The 22,656-nt window shown below is 39.5% G+C and overlaps 1 protein-coding gene and 1 long non-coding RNA gene across 2 annotated transcripts in view; both read right to left on the reverse strand.

The window, feature by feature from the left end:
- LOC306990423 overlaps nucleotides 1–22,656 on the reverse strand; it is a 598,642-nt gene that overhangs the window by 131,559 nt on the left and 444,427 nt on the right. The window lies entirely within an intron of this gene.
- Nucleotides 1–22,656, reverse strand: part of LOC306990460 (spermatogenesis-associated protein 16-like) — a gene marked incomplete at its 5' end in the record, with an annotated part of 111,660 nt that overhangs the window by 55,095 nt on the left and 33,909 nt on the right. The window contains 2 exons of the mRNA XM_079597336.1: nucleotides 16,208–16,355; nucleotides 20,884–20,968. Coding sequence (XP_079453462.1) covers nucleotides 16,208–16,355; nucleotides 20,884–20,968 — 233 coding nt within the window. The remainder of the gene's footprint in view (nucleotides 1–16,207; nucleotides 16,356–20,883; nucleotides 20,969–22,656) is intronic.

A 22,656-nucleotide genomic window follows, 5' to 3' on the forward strand; every position in this document is an offset into this window, starting at 1 on the left:
AATAGCGCCACCTACTGTCGACAGGAAGTGACACGTTTTAAACTGTGATGCATTGCTAGCGACATATTTAATATGCCATTGAGTTCTAAACATTCTAGAAACATGCTAAAACATGCTAGCAATTCTTAGCTAAGTGCTAAAGCATGCTAATGCAATGAAAGAGGAAGTTGTTGTTACTCAAGAAGGCAATGTCCAATCTGCCCCAAACTTCACACGTTTGATAAGAGTCCTGTCCTGAACACATCTACATGACACTTTTAAGTTAAAGTAATAGCGCCACCTACTGTCGACAGGAAGTGACACGTTTTAAACTGTGATGCAGTACTAGCAACATATTAAATATGCCATTGAGTTATAAACATGTTAGAAACCTGTTAAAACATGCTAGCAATTCTTAGCTAAGTGCTAAAGCATGCTAATGCAATGAAAGAGGAAGTTGTTGTTACTCAAGAAGGCAATGTCCAATCTGCCCCAAACTTCACACGTTTGATAAGAGTCCTGCCCTGAACACATCTACATGACACTTTTAAGTTATAGTAATAGCGCCACCTACTGGCAACAGGAAGTGACATGTTTAACACTGCGATGCATTACTAGCAACATATTAAATATGCCATTGAGTTATATACATGTTAGAAATATGTTAAAACATGCTAGCAATTCTTAGCTAAGTGCTAAAGCACGCTAATGCAATGAAACGGGAAGTTGTTGTTACTGAAGAAGGCAATGTCCAATCGGCCCCAAACTTCACACGTTTGATAAGAGTCCTGCCCTGAACACATCTACATGACACTTTTAAGTTAAAGTAATAGCGCCACCTACTGTCGACAGGAAGTGACACGTTTTAAACTGTGATGCATTGCTAGCGACATATTTAATATGCCATTGAGTTCTAAACATTCTAGAAACATGCTAAAACATGCTAGCAACACTTATCTGAGTGATAACGCATGCTATTATCCCCATAATAAAGGACATTTTTGTAACTGACTTTGACATACTCCTATATTTACCTACTTAAATGCACAATGCCCACCGTGCTCTGTCTTCCTAAAGCCACCGGGTGGCGGTTGGCACGGGTGCGAGGGCCCTTTCATCGCTGCTTGCAGCTTTAATTAGGGCCCGAGCACCGATGGTGTGAGGACCCTCTTGGAATTGCTCTGTTTATTATTATTATTATTATTATTATTCTTCTTCTTCTTCTCCGCATTTAATCGCATTTTTGAGGGCCTAAACATGCACGAAAACTCACAAAAATTTGCACACGCGTCAGAACTGGCGAAAATTGACATCTGATATGCGTTTCACAATTGGGCGGGGCAAAATGGCTCGATAGCGCCACCTATAAAGGTTCAACGGAGTGCGCCTTCCGCTACGTTTCACGTATGTGTACGAAATTCGGTACATACATGTAATGATCCAATACCTACAAAAAAGTCTCTTGGAGCATAGCCTTAAACACAACAGGAAGTCAGCCATTTTGAACTTCCTCTCTGATTTTTGTGCAGTTTTTGCCATTTTCAGGCCTCGTACTTTAACGAACTCCTCCTACAGTTTTAATCTGATCATCTTCAAATTTGGTGAGTGTAATCTTAAGGCCTTTGCGACGTTAAATTGCGAAGATCTAGAGTTTTCGTCGAAGGGCGTGTCCTCGGCGGCCTGACAAATTTTGATGTTTCGCCATGAAACAGGAAGTTGCTGTAACTCAGGCAAACAATGTCCAATCTGCCCCAAACTTCACACGTTTGATAAGCGTTCTGTCCTGAACACATGACCATGCTCAAATTCAGCTACAGTCATAGCGCCACCTGCTGGAAACAGGAAGTGACATGTTTAACACTGTTTTGGACTCCTAATAACATATAAAAAATTGCCAGCAAGTGCTTAACAAGTTAACAACATACTAGAAACATGCTAAAACATGCTAGCAAACATTAGCTAAGTGTTAAAGCATGCTATTACTGCAATTAAATAGGAATTTGCTGTAACTCAGGCATTGAATGTCCAATCTGCCCCAAACTTCACACGTTTGATAAGCGTTCTGTCCTGAACACATGACCATGCTCAAATTCAGTTACAGTCATAGCGCCACCTGCTGGCAACAGGAAGTGACATGTTTAACACCGTTTTGGACTCCTAATAACATATAAAAAATTGTTAGCAAGTGCTAACCATGCTAACAACATACTAGAAACATGCTAAAACATGCTAGCAAACATTAGCTAACTGCTAAAGCATGCTAATGCAATGAAACAGGAAGTTGTTGTTACTCAAGTAGGCAATGTCCAATCTGCCCCAAACTTCACACGTTTGATAAGTGTCCTGCCCTGAACACATCTACATGACACTTTTCAGTTACAGCAATAGCGCCACCTACTGGCAACAGGAAGTGACATGTTTTACAGTGTGATGCAGTACTAGCAACATATTAAATATGCCATTGAGTTATAAACATGTTAGAAACCTGTTAAAACATGCTAGCAATTCTTAGCTAAGTGCTAAAGCATGCTAATGCAATGAAACAGGAAGTTGGTGTTACTAAAGAAGGCAATATCCAATCTTTCCCAGACTTTACACGTTTGATAAGAGTCCTGTCCTGAACACATCTACATGACACTTTTCAGTTATAGTAATAGCGCCACCTACTGGCAACAGGAAGTGACATGTTTAACACTGTGATGCAGTACTAGCAACATATTAAATATGCCATTGAGTTATATACATGTTAGAAACATGTTAAAACATGCTAGCAATTCGTAGCTAAGTGCTAAAGCACGCTAATGCAATGAAACAGGAAGTTGGTGTTACTGAAGAAAGCAATGTCCAATCTGCCCCAAACTTCACACGTTTGATAAGAGTCCTGCCCTGAACACATCTACATGACAATTTTAAGTTAAAGTAATAGCGCCACCTACTGTCGTCAGGAAGTGACACGTTTTACACTGTGATGCATTACTAGCGACATATTTAATATGCCATTGAGTTCTAAACATGCTAGAAACATGCTAAAACATGCTAGCAACACTTATCCAAGTTATAACGCATGCTATCATCCCCATAATCAAGGACATTTTTGTAACTGACTTTGACATACTCCTCCTATTTTTAACTACTTAAATGCACATTGCCCACCATGCTCTGTCTTCCTAAAGCCACCGGGTGGCGGTGGCACGGGTGCGAGGGCCCTTTCATCGCTGCTTGCAGCTTTAATTATTATTATTATTATTATTTTCCGCATTTGATCGCATTTTTGAGGGCCTAAACATGCACGAAAACTCACGAAAATTTGCACACGCGTCAGAACTGGCGAAAATTGACATCTGATATGCGTTTCAGAATTGGGCGGGGTAAAATGGCTCGATAGCGCCACCTATAAAGGTTCAACGGAGTGCGCCTCCCGCTACGTTTCACGTACGTGTACGAAATTCGGTACATACATGTAATGACCCAATACCTACAAAAAAGTCTCTTGGAGCATAGCCTTAAACACAACAGGAAGTCAGCCATTTTGAACTTCCTCTCTGATTTTTGTGCAGTTTTTGGCATTTTCAGGCCTCGTACTTTAACGAACTCCTCCTACAGTTTTAATCTGATCATCTTCAAATTTGGTGAGTGTAATCTTAAAGCCTTTGCGACGTTAAATTGCGAAGATCTAGAGTTTTCGTCGAAGGGCGTGTCCTCGGCGGCCTGACAAATTTTGATGTTTCGCCATGAAACAGGAAGTTGCTGTAACTAAGGCAAACAATGTCCAATCTGCCCCAAACTTCACACGTTTGATAAGCGTTCTGTCCTGAACACATGACCATGCTCAAATTCAGTTACAGTCATAGCGCCACCTGCTGGCAACAGGAAGTGACATGTTTAACACCGTTTTGGACTCCTAATTAACATATACAAAATTGCCAGCAAGTGCTAAACATGTTAACACCATACTAGAAACATGCTAAAACATGCTAGCAAACATTAGCTAAGTGCTAAAGCATGCTATTACTGCAATTAAATAGGAATTTGCTGTAACTCAGGCATTGAATGCCCAATCTGCCCCAAACTTCACACGTTTGATAAGAGTTCTGTCCTGAACACATTTACATGAGAATATTCAGTTATAGTAATAGCGCCACCTATTGGCAACAGGAAGTGACATGTTTAACACTGTGATGCTGTACTAGCAACATATTAAATAAACCATTGAGTTATAAACATGTTAGAAACATGTTAAAACATGCTAGCAATTCTTAGCTAAGTGCTAAAGCATGCTAATGCAATGAAACAGGAAGTTGTTGTTACTCAAGTAGGCAATGTCCAATCTGCCCCAAACTTCACAGGTTTGATAAGAGTCCTGCCCTGAACACATCTACATGAGAATAATCAGTTAGAGTAATAGCGCCACCTGCTGGCAACAGGAAGTGTCATGTTTAACACCATTTTGGACTCCTAATAACATATAAAAAATTGCCAGCAAGTGCTGAACATGTTAACAACACACGGGAACCATGCTAAAACATGCTAACAAACATTAGCTAAGTGCTAAAGCATGCTATTCCTGCAATTAAATAGGAATTTGCTGTCAGGCATTGAATGTTCAATTTGCCCCAATTTCACACGTTTGATAAGAGTTCTGCCCTGAACACATCTACATGACACTTTTCAGTTATAGTAATAGCGCCACCTACTGGCAACAGGAAGTGACATGGTTAACACTGTGATGCAGTACTAGCAACATATTAAATATGCCATTGAGTAATAAACATGTTAGAAACCTGTTAAAACATGCTAGCAATTCTTAGCTAAGTGCTAAAGCATGCTAATGCAATGAAACGGGAAGTTATTGTTACTGAAGAAGACAATGTCCAATCTGCCCCAAACTTCACATGTTTGATAAGAGTCCTGCCCTGAACACATCTACATGACAATTTTAAGTTAAAGTAATAGCGCCACCTACTGTCGACAGGAAGTGACACGTTTTAAACTGTGATGCATTGCTAGCGACATATTTAATATGCCATTGAGTTCTAAACATGCTAGAAACATGCTAAAACATGCTAGCAACACTTATCTGAGTGATAACGCATGCTATTATACCCATGATAAAGGACATTTTTGTGACTGACTTTGACATACTACTCCTATTTTTACCTACTTAAATGCACATTGCCCACCGTGCTCTGTCTTCCTAAAGCCACCGGGTGGCGGTGGCACGGGTGCGAGGGCCCTTTCATCGCTGCTTGCAGCTTTAATTATTATTATTAGGGCCCAAGCCTTGAAAAGGCAAAGGCCCTATTGTTTTCCATGGGATTATTATTTATTCTTCTTCTTTATTATTATTATATTACTACCTTTTGGGCACTTTTGGGGGCCTTAACGTGCTCAAAAACTCTTGAAACTTTGCACAAATGTCAGAACCTGCGGCCATTAGAGCCGGACTGAAGCTGGGACCCGGGCGTGGCAGGGGGGCTCGCCAGCGCCCCCTGGAATGGGATTCAAAAACATGTCCATATCTCAAACACGCTTGCATGTAATAATATGAAACTCGGTACACGTATAGATCTCATCGGGCCGAACAACTTTCGTGCTCTAAGTTTTACGCCAGTCCAACAGGAAGTCGGTTATTATGGGCTGTATGGAAACGCATGTTCTGGCATTTGAAACACTTGTCCTAGAGAATTCATCGGATGACCACGAAACTCGGTGTGCATGAAGTCAAGACATGGAGGATGATAAATTGCGAGGGGATTTTTGATATCTCGAACGGTTTGGCCGTGGCGAGGAAACGAATTTATGGCGAATATTGGAAACAGGAAGTGTGTTATAACATCCTCATACATTAATTGATCTTGATGAAACTTCAGCAGTGTGTTTGCTGTAAGAAGCCGATCACATGGATGTGACTATTGTGAGTCAAAGTTATAGCGCCACCAACTGGCAGCAGGAAGTGTGTCACTTTCAAAATGCTTTGAATTCACCCTCTTATTTTTACCCGATTTGCTTCAAACTTTATGTGTATAATGTAAACACACGGCAAATGTAGACCTGTGAAAGAATTATTGATATCTTAAATACTGTTGCCATGGCAACGCTTTAAACTTTTATATTCTTTTTGGGTGCATTTGAGGCTCTTAACATGCTTCAAATTGCATGAAACTCAACATGCATATCAGATTTATTAGGTACTAGGCATGTGTGAAGTTTCAGAAACGGGCGTGGTAAGGGGCTCAGTAGCGCCACCTTTAGTCAAAAATGGGGTATTAGTTTTACCTACAGTAACAAAAATCGGTATTTATATTTATCTCCCCGAGCCGGACAACTTTCTAATTTACAGTCATTAGCTCCGACCAACAGGAAGTCAGATATTTTGGTTTGAATGTGATTTGATGGGAATTTTGCCAGTCTCTCTCAGGGCCCTATTTTAACGATCTGAAACGCAAGTGTCAAAGTGCAAAGCGCAAGTAACTTTGTGGGCGGATCCCGGCGCTGTTGCTATTTTCCCAGCGGGATAAATGACTCTTGCGCCCGACGCAAATGTAAAAGGGGTTGGTCTGAAGTAGCTTCATTATTCATAGGTGTGGTTTGGGCGTAACGTGAAATAAACCAATCAGAGCGCCATCTCACATTCCCTTTAAGAGCAGGCGCGCTTGTTCCATGGCGGATTGCTATTATAACGGCGGATTTGCCGGCGCACGCCAGGAGCAGTTCACAGCCGAGGAAACCGACGTTCTCGTCAGGGCTGTAAAACACAGAGAAGTGACATTGGGGATGATGGGAGAAACCCACCCAAATTAGGTTCGGTTAAACAGGCGTATAATTTGGGTAAATGTGTAGCCTAATCTAGATTTTTTTTTTTTTTATCTAGATAGATCTTTTTCACATCTTCACGGACACAACAATGATTTCCCTCGTGTGTTAATATTTTTCCTTGTAATAATGTATGATTTGCAAAAATGAAAACTGCTGCATCTGTTTATATTAGAGAATCAAAGTGGATGCGCGTTAACATTATGGCCAAGCACGCGCCCTTAAAATACCATATCACTAACGCGCAACGCGCCACTGTCTTTAGACTGTTTTTTTCCTGATCAATGGCGCAATTGCTTTCTAAAACTGGAAAATAGCACCATGGAAGTTTTGCGCCGGAACACGCCTTCTCTTTGCGCTGAACCTCCCCCGCGAGCGCAAGTTCATTTCCTAATTTACCGACGTGCGTCTGTGGAGGGAAAAGTCCGCTGTGCGCGGGTGCAAAATAGGAATGATACATGCGTCGGTGTTCAAAGTCAATTGCGCTGGGTGCAAGATAGGGCCCTCAGTGTCTGTGTGTGTGAGAGAGGAGGGGGGCTTTATTTTAACCCTTTCTCTGCTGTGTGGGACTTCTCGGGCACTTTTGGGGCCCTTAACGTGCTCGAAAACTCTTGAAACTTTGCACACAGGTCAGAACCTGCGGCCATCAGGGCCGGGCTGAAGCTGGTACCCGGGCGTGGCAGGGGAGCTCAACAGCGCCCCCTTGAACGTGGTCCGAAAAACTTGGTCCATATATCAAACACGTTTGCATGTAATAATATGAAACTCGGTACACATATAGATTTAATCGGGCCGAACAACTTTCGTGCTCTAAGTTTTACGCCAGTCCAACAGGAAGTCGGCTATTATGGGCTGTATGAAAATGCATGCCCCTGGAATTTGATATACTCCTCCAAGAAAAATTATCCTATCGCCACCAAACTCGGTCAGCATGAAGTCAAGACATTAAGGACGCTAAATTGCGGACGGATTTTTGATATCTCGAACGGTTTAGCCGTGGCGAGGAAACGAAGTTATGGCGAGAAAAGAAAAACACAATGTGTTATAACGTCTTCATACATTAATTGATCTGGATGAAACTTCAGCAGTGTGTTTGTTGTAAGAGGGCGATCACATGGATGTGACTATTGTGAGTCAAAGTTATAGCGCCACCAACTGGCAGCAGGAAGTGTGTTACTTTCAAGATACTTTTGACTAAAGTGGGTGGGTTATTTTTACCTACAGTCACAAAACTCGGTCTGTATATTGTGCTTATCGATCCGGACAACTTTCTCATTTACAGTCATTAGCTCCGACCAACAGGAAGTCAGATATTTTGGTTTGAATGTGGTTTTGTCTCTCTCTGACAGAGTTCCCCCTGCCATTCTCTCTCTGTGTGTGTGTGTGTGTGTGTGGAGTGGGGGGGAGGGGAGGGAGAGAGGGCACACACACAGACAGCCCCCCCCCCCCTTTTCTGTGTGTGTTTGGAGGGGAGCAGAAAGACTCACACTGATACAAGCTCTAAAGCAGACTTCTTCTCGACAGTCAAAGCGGGGTAACGTTATTGCCCGTCGTGAACAGGAACCCGAAAGGCAATGGGGTGGCGGCTTTTTTTATATATATATATATATATATATATATATATATATATATAAATAAATATAGCTGCAAGCAGCGATGGAGGGCCCAAGCCGGTGGCAGCGCCAGCCCGGTGCCTTTAGTGTAACTAAAGGCACCAGGGTGGCGGTGCCACCGGCTTGGGCCCGTAATCGCTGCTTGCAGCTATATTTATTTATATATATATATATATTTATTATTATTTTCCGCATTTAATCGCATTTTTGAGGGCCTAAACATGCATGAAAACTCACGAAAATTTGCACACGCGTCAGAACTGGCGAAAATTGACATCTGATATGCGTTTCAGAATTGGGCAGGGTAAAATGGCTCGATAGCGCCACCTATAAAGGTTCAACGGAGTGCGCCTCCCGCTACGTTTCACGTACGTGTACGAAATTCGGTACATACATGTAATGACCCAATACCTACAAAAAAGTCTCTTGGAGCATAGCCTTAAACACAACAGGAAGTCAGCCATTTTGAACTTCCTCTCTGATTTTTGTGCAGTTTTTGCCATTTCCAGGCCTCGTACTTTAACGAACTCCTCCTACAGTTTTAATCTGATCATCTTCAAATTTGGTGAGTGTAATCTTAAGGCCTTTGCGACGTTAAATTGCGAAGATCTAAAGTTTTCGTCGAAGGGCGTGTCCTCGGCGGCCTGACAAATTTTGATGTTTCGCCATGAAACAGGAAGTTGCTGTAACTCAGGCAAACAATGTCCAATCTGCCCCGAACTTCACACGGTTGATAAGAGTTCTGTCCTGAACACATGACCATGCTCAAATTCAGTTACAGTCATAGCGCCACCTGCTGGCAACAGGAAGTGACATGTTTAACACTGTTTTGGACTCCTAATAACATATACAAAATTGCCAGCAAGTGCTAAACATGTTAACAACATACTAGAAACATGCTAAAACATGCTAGCAAACATTAGCTAAGTGCTAAAGCATGCTATTACTGCAATTAAATAGGAATTTGCTGTATCTCAGGCATTGAATGCCCAATCTGCCCCAAACTTCACACGTTTGATAAGAGTTCTGGTCTGAACACATTTACATGAGAATATTTAGTTATAGTAATAGCGCCACCTGCTGGCAACAGGAAGTGACATGTTTAACACCATTTTGGACTCCTAATAACATATACAAAATTGCCAGCAAGTGTTAAACATGTTAACAACATACTAGAAACATGCTAAAACATGCTAGCAAACATTAGTTAAGTGCTAAAGCATGCTATTACTGCAATTAAATAGGAATTTGCTGTAACTCAGGCATTGAATGTTCAATTTGCCCCAAACTTCACACGTTTGATAAGCGTTCTGTCCTGAACACATGACCATGCTCAAATTCAGTTACAGTCATAGCGCCACCTGCTGGCAACAGGAAGTGATATGTTTAACACTGTTTTGGACTCCTAATAACATATAAAAAAATGCCAGCAAGTGTTAAACATGTTAACAACATACTAGAAACATGCTAAAACATGCTAGCAAACATTAGCTAGGTGCTAAATCATGCTATTAATGCAATTAAATAGGAATTTGCTGTAACTCAGGCATTGGATGTTTAATCTGCCCCAAACTTCACACGGTTGAATATTCTCATGTTTAACACATTTACATGAGAATATTCAGTTATAGTAATAGCGCCACCTAATGGCAACAGGAAATGACATGTTTAACACTGTGATGCTGTACTAGCAACATATTAAATATGCCATTGAGTTATAAACATGTTAGAAACCTGTTAAAACATGCTAGCAATTCTTAGCTAAGTGCTAAAGCATGCTAATGCAATGAAAGAGGAAGTTGTTTTTACTAAAGAAGGCAATGTCCAATCTTTCCCAAACTTTACACGTTTGATAAGAGTCCTGTCCTGAACACATCTACATGACACTTTTCAGTTATAGTAATAGCGCCACCTACTGGCAACAGGAAGTGACATGTTTAACACTGTGATGCAGTACTAGCAACATATTAAATATGCCATTGAGTTATATACATGTTAGAAACATGTTAAAACATGCTAGCAATTCTTAGCTAAGTGCTAAAGCACGCTAATGCAATGAAACAGGAAGTTGGTGTTACTGAAGAAGGCAATGTCCAATCTGCCCCAAACTTCACACGTTTGATAAGAGTCCTGCCCTGAACACATCTACATGACAATTTTAAGTTAAAGTAATAGCGCCACCTACTGTCGACAGGAAGTGACACGTTTTACACTGTGATGCATTACTAGCGACATATTTAATATGCCATTGAGTTCTAAACATGCTAGAAACATGCTAAAACATGCTAGCAACACTTATCTGAGTGATAACGCATGCTATTATCCCCATAATAAAGGACATTTTTGTAACTGACTTTGACATACTCCTATATTTACCTACTTAAATGCACAATGCCCACCGTGCTCTGTCTTCCTAAATCCACCGGGTGGCGGTTGGCACGGGTGCGAGGGCCCTTTCATCGCTGCTTGCAGCTTTAATTATTATTATTATTTTTCTTACGACTATTCGGGCACTTTTGGGTCTCTTAACGTGCTCAAAAACTCTTGAAACTTTGCACATGGGTCAGAACCCGCGGCCATTAGGGCCGGGCTGAAGTTGGGACCCGGGCGTGGCAGGGGGGCTCGACAGCGCCCCCTGGAACGCGGTCCGAAAACTTGGTCCATAAATCAAACACGCTTGCGTGGAATAATATGAAACTCGGTACACTTATAGATCTCATCGGTTCATATATCCTTCGTGCTCTGACTTTTTACCCCAGCCCAACAGGAAGTCGGCTATTTGGCGTAGTTTAAAAAACACATGCAATGGAATTTAAAATACTCCTCCTAGAAAATTCAACCAATCACCACGAAACTCGGTGTGCATGAAGTCAAGACATGGAGGATGAAAAATTGCCAGGGGATTTTTGATATCTCGAACGGTTTGGCCGTGGTGAGGAAACGAATTTATGGCAAATATTGGAAACAGGAAGTGTGTTATAACATCCTCATACATTAATTGATCTGGATGAAACTTCAGCAGTGTGTTCGCTGTAAGAAGCCGATCACATGGATGTGACTATTGTGAGTCAAAGTTATAGCGCCACCAACTGGCAGCAGGAAGTGTGTCACTTTCAAAATGCTTTAAAATCACCCTCTTATTTTTACCCGATTTGCTTCAAACTTTATGTGTATAATGTAAACACACGGCAGATGTAGACCTGTGAAAGGATTATTGATATCTTAAATACTGTTGCCATGGCAACGCATCAAACTTTAATATTCTTTTTTAAAGTTTTTGAGACTCTTAACATGCTTGAAATTGCATGAAACTCGACAGACACTTTACATTTATTGCCTAGTACACTTGTGCAAAGTTTCAGAAACGGGCGTGGTAAGGGGCTCAGTAGCGCCACCTTTAGTCAAAAATGGGGTATTAGTTTTACCTACAGTAACAAAAATCGGTATTTATATTTATCTCCCCGAGCCGGACAACTTTCTAATTTACAGTCATTAGCTCCGACCAACAGGAAGTCAGATATTTTGGTTTGAATGTGATTTGATGGGAATTTTGCCAGTCTCTCTCAGTGTCTGTGTGTGTGAGAGAGGAGGGGGGGCTTTATTTTAACCCTTTCTCTGCTGTGTGGGACTTCTCGGGCACTTTTGGGGCCCTTAACGTGCTCGAAAACTCTTGAAACTTTGCACACAGGTCAGAACCTGCGGCCATCAGGGCGGGGTTGAAGCTGGTACCCGGGCGTGGCAGGGGGGCTCAACAGCGCCCCCTTTAACGGGGTCCGAAAACTTGGTCCATATATCAAACACGCTTGCATGTAATAATATGAAACTCGGTACACATATAGATCTCATCGGGCCGAACAACTTTCGTGCTCTAAGTTTTACGCCAGCCCAACAGGAAGTCGGCTATTATGGGTTGTATGAAAACGCATGCCCCTGGAATTTTATATACTCCTCCAAGAAATTTAATTTGATCTTCACCAAACTCGGTCAGCATGAAGTCAAGACATTGAGGATGCTAAATTGCGGATGGCTTTTTGATATCTCGAACGGTTTGGCCGTGGCGAGGAAACGAAATTATGGCGAGAAAAGAGAAACACGATGTGTTATAACGTCTTCATACATTTATTGATCTTGATGAAACTTCAGCAGTGTGTTTGTTGTAAGAGGGCGATCACATGGATGTGACTCTTGTGAGTCAAAGTTATAGGGCCACCAACTGGCAGCAGGAAGTGTGTTACTTTCAAGATACTTTTGACTAAAGTGGGGGGGTTATTTTTACCTACAGTCACAAAACTCGGTCTGTATATTGTGCTTATCGATCCGGACAACTTTCTGATATACAGTCATTAGCTCCGACCAACAGGAAGTCAGATATTTTGGTTTGAATGTGGTTTTGTCTCTCTCTGACAGAGTTCCCCCTGCCATTCTCTCTGTGTGTGTGGGGGGGGGGGGGAGGATGGAGGGCACACACACAGACAGCCCCCCCCCCCCCCTTTTCTGTGTGTGTTTGGAGGGGAGCAGAAAGACTCACACTGATACAAGCTCTAAAGCAGACTTCTTCTCGACAGTCAAAGCGGGGTTACGTTATTGCCAGTCGTGCACAGGAACCTGAAAGGCAACGGGGTGGCGGCTTTTTATATATATATATATATATATATATTTTTGTTTACATTTGTACATTAAAACATTTTGGTACTGCATTAGCTGGCCATCGTTTAAAATCACTGAACTAGATCATAGATGCAGAGATTTGATCAATGTTAATTTAATTTAGTTGATGTGATGCTAAAAGTGGCATTATCTTCTTTCACTTGCCTTATTTTAATGCAAATCGTACATTTCTTTCAAAGAGATTGCATCAACAGATGGCTAAAGGCGTTACATAGTCATATAAAAGGACCGCAACCATTTTTTCAGAGCTGGTTATGCACAGTGCTGAACTGACATGGATGTTGACAACCCTGTGATGAGTGACTGTTCTCCTCCAGGGTACTAAATTTAAATCCAACGTGTCTTTCAGTGTCACATATTCATGTCATGCAGGATTATTTTTCCACAACGGTGAACATTATGCTAATTTAATTAGTTAAAAAAGAGGAAACATGGTAAAAAAAAAAAAAAAAAAAAAAAAAGCTGCATCCCTGAGGAATGAGAATGTAGACACAGCAGGGAATTGGTGACTCCTCCATGGAATTTGTGGATTATAAAATAGATTGCGTCATCTTCTCGGTTTAAAAAAGTGATCTTTACAAAATGTCTCGTGTGTTGTAGATTTCACAAAATGACTCAGCATTATACTATAGCCTTACAATTCAATTCTATTTAATCTAATGCTATTATTTACTCGCCCTCATGTCATTCCAATTCTGTATAAAAAAAATTCTCATGTGGAATTCTAAAGGAGATTTTTTCCATAATGTTCACACTGCTCTTCTTTTAAAATGCTAGCATGCATTTTTTTTGTGCGTATCATTTTTTCAAGCATGGCACTCCCTGATAACCCTTCACTTTGATCGTTTGCAATGTGAACATCATATTTAACATCTCTTTTTGTGGCCTATGGAAGAAAGAAATCATAGTGGTTTGGGAAGAAATAAATGATGTGAGAAAATAATGACAGAAATGAAATATTCCTTACAATATACAGCTTTTCATCTTATCCAGGTTTTTGTGGCCTGTTCAGGAGAGTGTCTGTGCTGCGGTGCGAATGCATCATAAGATTGTGTCCCAGGGACAGACGCCCTGCTGTGTCAGGGTGTTCCGAAATTTTCATGGTAAATCTACGTTCAATAAAGTGGAATGCTCTCAGACATGTTTTTCTACTGTGCCTCCGTGAGGCGTCTTTGAATCGTTTGATCCAAGCAGGGGAAGGCATAACATTTGCGTCACCAGTGTGTATTTCTTGAGCATTGCTTTGAAAAAAGAAAAACAGCCTTCAAATAGCTGTTCTTTTCATAATGAATTAGTCCAGGATAAATGTTTAATCGCAGATTCTGTCCATTTAATGCCCATAACCCAGAGACACTACTTAGTGGCAGGAGGTTTCCATGTACTGTATCTTATTTATTTTATATATTGTTATCATTATTATAATTTTTTATATTATTATTATATTTATATTAATTACTATATTTTTGTAAATATCAAATCTGATTGGCCGAGTGCCGTTCCGAGAGTGGTGCTGATACTTAGTCTCAAAAGATTTGTTTAAAAACACTGATTCATTAAGGGAAAAAACAAGCGACTGAGTTTATTAATGAATCACTGAAACTTTCATTCAATCGTTTCATTCAAAAACAGTGATTCATTCAAAAAACAAACAAGTGACCGACTTGTGAGTCATAAAACCATTCATTCACAAAACACTGATTCACTGAGGAACGAAACAAGTTTGAATCACTGAATCATTCATTCAACTGCTTCATTCAAAAACACCAAGGGCTCGTTCACACAGAACGCGTTTTTGCTTAGAAAGACGCGGGCACTGGAATCGGGGAAAAACGCAAGGTCTCGAGACGTATTTTTTCAAAGTTGAACTGATTTTAACTTAAAAGCAAGACGCTGGAATGATACGAGTGCAACGGTTATACACGTAGCGCATGTTTACATAGAAAAACTATGGAAAAGTAAAAAACGTGTTCTGTGTGAGCAGCCCCTAATTCTTTGAGAAATGAAACAAGTGGGCGACTTTATGAACAATTCATTGAATCAACTCATCAATCCGATATGCTCAATAGACTGCCTTTGTGAGTGAGTCATTTGACTCATTAATTCAACCAATTCACTAATTTGATTTAAAAAAACACTGATTAATTTAGGACCAAAACAAGTGACTGGGTTTATGAATGATTCACTGAAATATTTATTCAATTGTTTCATTAAAAAAACAGTCATTAATTAAAAAAATAAACAAGTGACCGATTTCTTGAATATGTCCAAACAAGTGACTGTATTTATAAGTGAATCATTGAACCATTCATTCAATTAATTCATTCAAAAACACAGATTCGTTCAGACACAAAACAAGTGAGCAATTTCATGAATAAGTCAGTGAATAATTCACTCAGGTGATTAGTTAAAAAAACACAGATTCATTTAGGAACGAAACAAGTGACTTAATGTGTTAATCATTGAATCATTCATTCAGTGATTCATTCTGAAACAAAACAAACAAACACTATTAAGTCATTGTGACATTCATTAAGTCACTGAAACATTTGTTTCTCTCTCTAGCAGAAACTCCACTTGCATGCCTTACAATGCAATGACCTCAACTGACAATCTCAAAGGCAACACTAATTTACAAATTAAATTAACAACTCTGTTCACCTAACACGCATGCAATCACCCAGAGCTATAATAACTCATTCAGTATACTGTGTAAATGGTTGGGTAAATTGCCGCAAAGTGTGCAATTTGAAAGTAATTTAGGTCTAAGGTCAGGATTTCGATAACATATACAAACCGAATCCTGGATTATAGATTTGTTCATAATGGGGGTGTTTGAAAAAGAAGCAGGCTAATTGAAACATGAAGGTGCGCTCTTGACCTGCCTGTGTGAGCGGCTCAAGCCTCAGTGTTTGAACAACAAAGAGAGCAGCCTCACATCCCCGCACGCCGCAAACCACACTAATTCACAACCTGTTGCTAGGGCAACACCTGCCTTAGACAAACCTATTAGTTAGACACAATCTAATGCCTGTGAACCTGAAGCCTTCCTACTCGAGTGCCTCATTGTTGGAGGTCTTTTTTCATACTATTTAATAAGCAGACGATGTATTCGGAGTGTCTTAATTTCCTCGTACCGGTAAATATGTAGTCTGTGAAGGCTGGGTGAAGCTTCCGGAAGGCCTCCTCTGCTTTCTCGATCGTGTTTGAGGACGGCTTTCCAAACCAGGGAGTGAACATGACTGAGAAATTCTCCTCCGCAATCAGCGCCTCCTCCAGGAGCCCCTGTGAGAGGAAATAGAGAAAGGGATTTGTTTTTAATTTACAAATAATCAGATCATAAATACTTATGCCTACTGAAATTGTAATGAAATTGCACAATGTGACTTTATTATATTTCCTGTCTGATGATAATTTAGCTTTTATATTTTATTTTGGCACTTGTGTAAGACGGCATATGGTTTTTTCTTTTAAAAAACAGAAGTGATTAAATCAAAAGTGTGCCAGGTCTTATTTAGAGTTATGATTTATTTCTTATTCAAGCCTTTGGTGTGTGACTGTTTGAGATAATCAGTCACCTCCTGTCAGAATATTATACAATTATAATCATTTTTTCAATAATATATCAAATATGATTGCATGTTATCTAGCTTTGACAATATTGCATTATGTACAGTCATGCCATTTTGAATTAGATGGACAGACAGAGAGGCATTGGCTGTTTTTTTTTTTTTTATAAAAACTTTGAATTTACTTTGTATTCAGCTTCAAGTACAAATGTATACTCATACAGACCAGTTATTTTAGTTTTATTATATGCTATTATATTAATTTATTTAATATTTTTTTATAGATTTTTTTTTCATTTGAATTTAGTTTAAGTTTTAGTAATTTGCTTTTGTCATTTGTATTGTTTTTTTTTATTTTCTTTTTAGCTTTAATTTATTTCAGTCTTAATTTTTTATAGTAATTTTACAGTTGTACTTCAGTTTATTTTATTTTATTTGAGTTAGTTCCCAAGGTAGCATTTCTCATTTAGGTTTTTCTCATTTATTTGATTTTATTTCAGCTTTATTTCAATTAATTACAAATTATTTTGGTAACACTTTACTTTAACGCCGTTATGCATTGCAATGTTTTATCAATATCTTTTTAAACTTTCAGTATTTTTCAGAAATAATGAAAATGAAAATGGCCAGTCGTGAAAAGAGACCAACCACGTTGCATTTAGGGACTTAGCAGCCAATCATATTTCAGCCAGTATTCACAAAAACCATTGGATGGGAAACTTTGAAAACTTTGTTAATGAAGGCACAGGTTGGGCTGATCAGATTGATCATATTGTGTCTAAAATGGCTAAAGGCATTGCTTTATCCCGGAGATGTTCAGTATATTGTTCAGTATATTGTCCACCATTAGTTATGAAAACAGTTGTCCAGTCTTTAGTTCTGTCACATCTGGGGTACTGTCCAGTAATTTGGTCCAGTGCTACACAGGGACATCTAAAAAAATTACAAATTGTTCAGAACAGAGCCGCAAGAGTAGCCCTTGGTTGCTCTTTTCGCTCTAGTGTGGATAAAATGCATACCTGTTTGGGCTGGATAAAGGTGGAGGACAAACTTAATATAAGTCTTCTCTGTTATATGCACAATGCTCTATTTAAAAACAATCCAAAATCTTTTGTGGACAAATTGGTTTTTAGTGGCTATTGTCACGGACATGTTACGCGTCAGGTGAGCTCAGGTGTGTTAGTGGTTCTATCTGCAAGGTCCAATTGTATGAAAAGAACAGTATTAGTTAGATCGTCATCTGCTTGGAATAAATTGGACTTAAGAACAAGACAAATATCTAACATATGTAATTTTAAGAAGACTCTAAAACAGATTTCAATTAATAGTATTACACCAGTTAATTAGTGACTGTTATAGGCACTGACTCTTTCAAATGCTGTATGTGTGTGAATGTGTATATGTGGATAAACGTATACATGTGATTATGTTATATGTCTGTTATAATTATGCATGTTATATTTGTGTATTTTAACTGTACATATGTTTTAGCACTTTTATGGGCCCCAGGAAGACTAGCAACCACATTGTGGAAGCTAATGGGGATCCAAATAAATAAACAAAATAAACAGGTAAGTAGCATAAAACATTTACATTGAATCATTTAGCAGACACTTTTATCCAAAGTAAGTTACAAATGAGGAGAGCAATAGAAGCAATCAAACTAACAATAGGGCAGCAATGTGCAAGTGCGGTGACCAGTCCCTAGTTTTTTTTTTTTAATAGTTGTAGAATAGTATGTGCTAGTATAAATGGGTCAAGTGTTGACGAAAGAGATGCGTCTTCACCAGTTTCTTGAAAATGGCTAAAGCTTAGCAGCTCTGGTTGAGTTAGGCAGGTCATGCCACCAGCAGGGAACAGTCCAGGTAAAGGTCTGTGAAAGTGATTTTGTACCTCTTTGAGATGGCACCACAAGGCGCTGTTAACTTGCAGAATGCAGGCTTCTGGAGGGCACATAGGTCTGAAGTTGTGAGTTTAGGTATAGGGGTGCAGAGCCAGTGGTCGCTCTGTAGGCAAACATCAGTTTCTTGAATTTGATGTGAGCAGCGATTATCAAACAGTGCAAGTCTATGAGGAGAGGTGTGACGTGTGCTCTCTTCGACTTGTTAAAGACCACTCTAGCTGCAGCATTCTGGATCAGTTGCAGATGTTTGACAATGCATGCTGGAAGGCCTGTCAAGAGAGCATTACAATAGTCCAGTCTGGATAGAGCAAGAGCTTGGACAAGGAGTTGTGTAGCATGTTCCGATAGGAAGGGCTTAAACCTCCAAATGTTGTACAGAACAAATCTGCAGGGCCGGGCAGTTCTAGCAATGTGGTCTGTGAAGTTCAACTGATCATCAATCACAACTCCAAGGTTCCTGGCTGACCTGGATGGAGGTATGGTTGACGAACCTAGCAGAATGAAGAAGTTGTGATGGAGTGTTGAGGTTGGGTTTCGCAGGGTTTAGTTGAAGATGGTTGTCAGCAAGAAATGTCTGTCAGGCAGGCTGAGATGCAAGCAGCTACCATCAGATTATCTGGTTGGAATGGGAGGTAGAGTTGTGTGTCATCAGCTTAACATTAATAGGAAAAATCATGTTTCTGAATGAAAGATCCTAGTGATGACATGTAGATGGAGAAGAGAAGTGGTCCAAGCACTGAGCCCTGAGGTACCCCCTCAGCAAGATGTTGTGACTTAGACACCTCACCCCTCCAAGACACCCTGAAGGACCTTCCTGAAAGGTAAGACTTGAACAATTGGAGTGTGGTTCCTGAGACGCTCTTTGTCTTGAGGGTTGACAAGAGGATCTAGTGGTTCACTGTGTCAAAAGCAGTAGACAGATCCAGCAAGATGAGTACTGAGGATTTGTAAGCTGCTCTTAGTCTAGAGCTTCAATAACTGTGAGCAGGGCAGTCTCGGTTTAGTGTCTGCTTTTGAAACCAGACTGGTTGTTGTCCAGGAGGTTGTTCTGTGTAAGAACAGTAGTAGGGTGTGTGGAAAGGATGAGTTTTGAGACTCCTGCTTCTGAGAGCTGAGAGAAGGAGGGGAGAATGTGTGTGTTAGCTGGTAAGAAGCGTGTGTCAAATTGAGGTGTGGAAAATTGGCCGCTAATAGTGATGGTTTTATTTATGAAAAATGTGGCAAAGTTGTCAGCTGTGATGGGTTGATGAAGGAGGAGAAGGAGAAGGGTTAAGAAGAAACGAGAAGGTTTTGAAAAGCATGGGCGAATCAGAGGAATGTTTTTTTATTTGTTGAGGTAGTAAGTCATTTTAGCAGTAGAGACATTAGCAGAGAAGATAGAGAGAGGAGGGATTGATACAAACCAAGGTCAGTTGGATCTTTCTATTTGCACCACTTCCTCTCTGAAGCCCATAAAAAAACATAAATAACAGTTTTGAACCCATGGTGACCTATTTGAGTTCTGTGAAACACTATGCTATTTGACCATGAAATAAAGTTGGCAAACATCTGCAGGATGCTGCATTTTTCTATACTGTAGAAAACACTGTTAAAAAACACTGTTTACATTGGTCAAAATTGCACATACATTTTATATTGCATCAGTGGTGAACGTGTTTCTATTGTATGTAAAAACCTTTCGATAGGAAAAAATAAAACTCAGGGCAGGTTTGGGAAGATGAAAAGGCTCACCCTTACTGTGGGCCATCAAAATAAACACACGAGTTGAACTGCAATCCATGAGGGATGAAAATGGAATGGAAAAAAAATAGATAAATGAAAAAGGAGAGGGCTTGATGTACACTGAGAGCAACCCCACACTCAACTCACTTCAAGCAAATGCAAATTGAGACGGTTGCAGGAGATACAACCGACTTTAAGAGGGTCAAAATGTATTCATTTTATATGCTGTAAATTAGAAAAAAGTGCTTTTCCCTTGAGTTCAGATGAGAGAGGGAGCCTGAGTTAAGAGCACTTATATTAGAATGAATATTTCCACAGTCTCCACTATCTTCAAATTTTTAATAAAGTGAACACATTGCAGATTTAAATGAAAGGAGTTTGTTGTGCTATAAACCAGGAATAATGAGCGTGAGTGCAGTATATGAGGGGAAAAGAACATTACACAACACTAAATAGTGTTCCTTCTCGTCAAAGGCGCTGATGTTTTACACACAGACATTTTTGTGATTGATACGCACTGATTTACCTCAGTCGGCACTCTTTTAAGCAATAATCATTCAGTGAGCTTTTGATTGGGCGCTGGGCCGCAGTGGGCACCAAGCAGCCCATCCGTCCTCACCTGCCAATACAGTTTGATGAGCTTGCTTATGTGCCGGTTGTTGCCTCCTGACAGCCAGTAAATGTAGTCAGCAATCATGGCGCCCCTAATGACAAGGACAGAAACAGACAGACAGTATCAGACAACTTTCAATCAAGATGTTACACCATCTAGAGGGAGACGGCACAAGAGACATGGCACATACTCGATAAGGGGATTCACTCGACAGACACGTGCACATGCCATGCAGAGTAGCTATACAGTTAAAGTGCTTGCAGCAGGCCAACTCGTGCGGTTGTAGGCACAAAATTGTCCCACGTATTCGTTCTAGCGTTGTGCTAATAATATTCAAATGTGTAGTTCACATCATCAAACTTGAAAGATGTGAAAGTTATTATAGACCCATGCTGACAAATCTTTTTAAAAATGTAAAATGACAGTACTTATTTCCATTATGCTGAGTAGAAGTCACATGCATGCAATTTTGTCAAACGTGCAGTATAATGAGATGAGATGAAATATTTACTTTTGCAAATAGTTTCAAAACTTTTTTTTTAAAGGATACAATACTGCTTGTATTGGTTTGTACAGGTATGTGGTTTGTAAGCTCTATATCATTCCATAAGTGAAACAGAAGTCATTCTATCCATGATGAACAATTATTCTAAACAGTAAAATCATTGTTGTCACAATATAAAAGTCAGCTATGGATATTTATCATAATAATATAAAATGTACTATACTTATATAGAAATATAATACAAATATTGAAATAAAGCATGCAAGTATAAAATAAAAAAATGGTTCAATTGCATTTTCAATACAATTTTGTTTCTGATCATCTGATGATTCAAAATAAAGATGTTTAAAATCCAACACATTATCAAACTTGAGAGAATGTAAAAGTTAAAATTGACCCATGATGACAAATCTTGGTATACTTTGTATACATCCCCACAATATTCCTGATGCTTTCTTTTAAGTCCATGTATTGTATTGTATTATATTATATTATATTATATTATATTATATTATATTATATTATATTATATTATATTATATAACAAACAGTTAATTAAAAAGCAACAGTTTTTCAAATAAGCATAAACTGTAAAACTCTTTCACTGTAAGGTCTACTTTCCTAGAGTTTTGGTTGCAATCCAATGATCATATCGCAATGCAATGCAACAAAATAAAATGAAATTAAATGAAATAATTAAAATAAATACATTTGCATCGTAATGTGTAGTGTCAGGTAGTTGCTGATAACCTGGAATCCTTTTTGGACCCTTGTCCTAAAAGACATGCATTTCCATCAACTAATGACGTAAATGTACAAAAACGAATGTGCTTGTTGTCTAGTGCCAGTAGGCAGTGACAAGTGACTTTATGAGTGAATCATTTAATCAACTAATTCAGGAACTCATTGAATTTTTCACTCAACTGAATCGATTTGTTTTAAAGGGGACATATTATGCCCCTTTTTCACAAGATGTATTATAAATCTATGGTGTCCCCAGAATGTGTCTGTAAAATTTCAGCTCAAAATACCCCCCAGATAATTTATTACAGCTTGTCAAAGGTGCCCCTTTTTGGGTGTGACCAAAATCGCACCAATTTTGTGTGTCCCTTTAAATGCAAATGAGATGCTGCTCCCCGCCCCTGTTCGCCCCATTTGAATTTCAGTCAAATCTCAGAAATACTGTAACCCGTAGCGGAGTGCAGCTTTGCAGAGAGACTCAGGAAGAGATTGTAACTTTTAGACTGCACCTGGACATTTCTGAATGGTTAGTG

The sequence above is a fragment of the Phoxinus phoxinus genome (genome assembly GCF_949152265.1).
Source record: "Phoxinus phoxinus genome assembly, chromosome: 22".
NCBI lineage: Eukaryota > Metazoa > Chordata > Actinopteri > Cypriniformes > Leuciscidae > Phoxinus > Phoxinus phoxinus.